We start from the raw sequence: 3,337 nt of genomic DNA, 5'->3' as shown, positions 1-3,337 counted from the left end.
TTCTGCCAGGTTCCTGCTGCCTTTGAGATACAACAACACACTAGGACATCTTCATCCTCATTGTCTCCTGTGGGTTGCTGTGAGTAACTGAGGATCTTTACAATTTTACCCATAGGGTAACATCAGAGGATTTCAGCTGAAAGCAACACTTCCTCCTTCACCTGCACAACATGGTTATTATAGAAGCAGGCTATTCCATTCTTCAGTAATTGAATCCTTGAATAACTCTTTTTCCCTATGTTGGCTGTGTTTATAGTGGATATACTGCTGGTATAGACCTCACAGGACAACTCTCCCAGATGGCATCATTATTGACTCTTCAATGGAACTGTAAGCAGCTTATCCTCCTACTCTGCAACTACTCACAGGATACCCTTGAATATTGCTGTCAGCAGAGGTTTCTTCTCTGGCTAGTCCCTCTGGAGGAACAAGGCATGCAACAGGAACTCACATCTGAGAGTGGAACAGCAGAAGCAGGGTCTGCTTCTGCTGGAAACTCCCACCCTCTCCGTATGCTCCCACCTCCTAAAGATACACTTGAGCAGCTGGGAACTGTGTCTGCACAAGTCAATGGGATGATGGGACTGCATGCAGTTTTGCTCCCATTCACCTGCCCCCAGTACAAGACAGACATGAATAAATTGGAGTGAGTTCAGCAAAGGCCACATGAGATGGTTGGCAGCTGGAGCACTTGCCCTGTGAGAAGGGGTTGTCAACCCTTTATGTAGTCACCTAGACTGCATGGATGTCCCAGAGCAAAATGCACTGGCTTCCAATGCAGGCACTTCCCTCAGCTGCAGTGGGATGGTAAGGAGAGAAGGAAAGTGAGGAAGAGGAAGCAGGTGAGGACTTCCACAGGGCGAAGGACCCTGAGACCCCTCCAATTCCATTTTGCCTCAGCCCCTTTAGAGGTTTCTTCTCCTTCCAGTCCACCACTCCTCCTCCCACATCAATCTCTCCAACACCCTCCTTGCAGCACTGCCAGGACCCTCCTCCAAACCACAGCACCCCCATGGGGAGTGGTCCCAACTCTGCCCACTTTCACTTCCCTCACATCCACAAGTTTTCACAGCCCTGCAAGCCCCCCAGCCAGTGCACACCAGTGACACTTCTTCTGCCTGGCAAGGGTGGCCCCACCACTAAGTGACAGGCAGTCAACAGGAGCAGTACATAGCAACAACTAGCACTCCCCATGGGGTTTGTTGACAGTGCCCAAGGACTCCCACCCACTCTCCTGACTCATAAATTCCCCCGTGCCACCACTTCTGTGCAGCGAGGCACCGAGCAAGTCCCCAGCAATGCCGCTGCTCCTCCTGGCCATCCTCTGCCTGATGGGCTCCTGCTGCCTCCAGGGCATGGAGGCAAGGGAATATGAGTCCATCCTCACAGTGCCCAACAGAGGCCCCTGGGGCTCTTGGAGGCACCAACACTTTTGTCCCAGTGGCTACGCTAAGGGATTTGAAGTGAAGGTAAGGTTTCACTCCTTCTTTGAGGTGGGAAAAAAACATGCTGCGAAACGATGCTATTTTGTTCTGGTCTCAGCACGGCTGGCCACAACACTTTGTCCCATTGCAGCAGTTTGCATTGTATCTGTATTGCTCATGCAGGCTTATCAGCAAGAAATCTCTAGTGTAGGGTAGCTCTCAAGGCTCTCTGCCAGTGGAGAGATTTCTTAGCAGAGGAGTCCATGGCATAAGAAAAGATCTGGGGCTGGTACTGCAGAGCCCATTCCCAAGGGGCTGGGACAAATTCCACCTGCCAGCACTCCAGCTCTGGGTGTCACAGCACACGGCAAGAGGGTGGGCATGACCCAGCACAGCAGCCACCAAGTGTTCCTGTGTCCAGAGCCTCTGCTCCACAGTTTGGAGAAAAAGCAGAGGTGGGCAACAGCGAAAAGGACTCCCTGAGAAATGCCATGGACTTGCCTCACAGCCCTGCTCAGCAGCACTACCTCTGTCTGTCTCTGTCCCTAGAGCCTCCTACCACCCCTCATGGTGAGGGCTCACTTAATCTCTTCTTTTAAATGGGGGAGGGTGCTGACCTCTCCCATTTTCTTCCCCTCTTCTAAGGTGGAGCCCTACCAGGGATTTTGGCTGTTTGGTGATGACATGGCTCTGAATGGCATCCGCCTGCTCTGCACAGATGGCACAGTCATCGAGTCCTCCGTGGGGTGGTGAGTAGTCTTTGCTTTCTTGTCCTCCTTCAGGGCAGCAGCTTCTGGGGAGCATGAAGGAAAATCAGTGCAATGGTTTCTCCACAGGCACCCACACCCCCTGTGAAGGTGGCTCCCCACCATGCTTGAGAAGGTGGGTGAGGTCCCCCTGGCCACAAAGTGTGAAGGTCTTAGGGTAGAGATCTGGTCGCAGGGAAGGGAACAGTACTTTGAAAAATAAAGGAGAGTTCAAACAAATGCAGATATTAAACCTGTACTTTCTCCTTTTCCTCAAATGCTTACTTTGAAAAGAACATTGATATTAAGTAACAGGGACAAAGCAAGCAGCTGAAATTCCCAAGGGGTTCTGCAGCAACAGGGCAACCCAGGGTTGATGGTGACTAGACATCTAGGGCATGATGGGGAAGCAGAGTGAAACAGGTGCTCATAGAAACCCACCATCCCTGTGTAGGTCCCTTGCCCCAGGACTACCAGGAGTGAGTTGCGGTGTTGATTGCAGCACAGCAGAGGCTGAACACCTCTTGGTGAGTTTTTTTCTTCTCTGGCAGGTAGGGAAACTGGACTGAGGCCCAGCTCTGCCCCAGCAACAAGCTGGTTTCCTTCTTGCTGCATGTGGAAGAGACACAGCACCTGCATGACAACACAGCAGCCAACAATGCGAGGTTTGCCTGGTCGGATGGGACAAAGCTGGAGGGCTGGGGACTTTCAGGGGGTCACTTCGGCCCCTGGAGCAGCAGCTGCACCTCTGGGGCTGCCTGTGGGCTCCAGACAAAGGTGGAGGAACCCCAGGGAAAGGGGGATGACACAGCTTTCAACGACATGAGTCTTCTGCTGTGAATAAGCCTGACCCCCCACCTCATGCCAGCATCTACAAAGTGTTCTACTATTAAACCTTGAATCTGTCCTTGCACAAGGAGCGGTGTGCATTTTTCTCCATCCCATTTTGTCAGAGGTAGCTGGATCCTGTGGCTACAGCACCCTGGGGCTTTCCTCCTGCCCCCATCCAGCTGATGCAAGGTTGCTGCATCTCCTTGCTCCCAGCTCCAACCTGCAGCAAGGCTGAGGACATGTTACCAGGAGGTGCGCGCACACACACACGGCCAGCCACTGGTGGGCACAGAGCAGTGCCTTTACACTGTGCCTAAACCTGCACAGTCACACAGA

At 52.5% G+C, this 3,337-nt stretch overlaps 1 protein-coding gene across 1 annotated transcript; it reads left to right on the top strand.

Moving 5' to 3' along the window:
* The first annotated feature begins 1,298 nt into the window (after positions 1-1,298).
* LOC138690116 (vitelline membrane outer layer protein 1-like) lies at positions 1,299-3,010 on the top strand. Its single transcript, XM_069807897.1, has 4 exons — positions 1,299-1,469; positions 2,070-2,170; positions 2,304-2,310; positions 2,726-3,010. Exons 1-4 carry the CDS (start codon positions 1,299-1,301, stop codon positions 3,008-3,010), a joined length of 564 nt encoding a protein of 187 aa, XP_069663998.1.
* Positions 3,011-3,337: the final 327 nt, after the last annotated feature.

Source organism: Haliaeetus albicilla, chromosome 20, assembly GCF_947461875.1.
Source record: "Haliaeetus albicilla chromosome 20, bHalAlb1.1, whole genome shotgun sequence".
NCBI lineage: Eukaryota > Metazoa > Chordata > Aves > Accipitriformes > Accipitridae > Haliaeetus > Haliaeetus albicilla.
This window is presented reverse-complemented; position numbering and strand designations above follow the sequence as displayed.

Bases quoted from the DNA above. Each gene is read 5' to 3' on its own strand.
- LOC138690116 (XM_069807897.1), top strand. From the start codon at position 1,299: ATGCCGCTGCTCCTCCTGGCCATCCTCTGCCTGATGGGCTCCTGCTGC. The intron at 1,470-2,069 runs GTAAGGTTTCAC...CCCTCTTCTAAG, and splicing joins CTAAGGGATTTGAAGTGAAG to GTGGAGCCCTACCAGGGATT.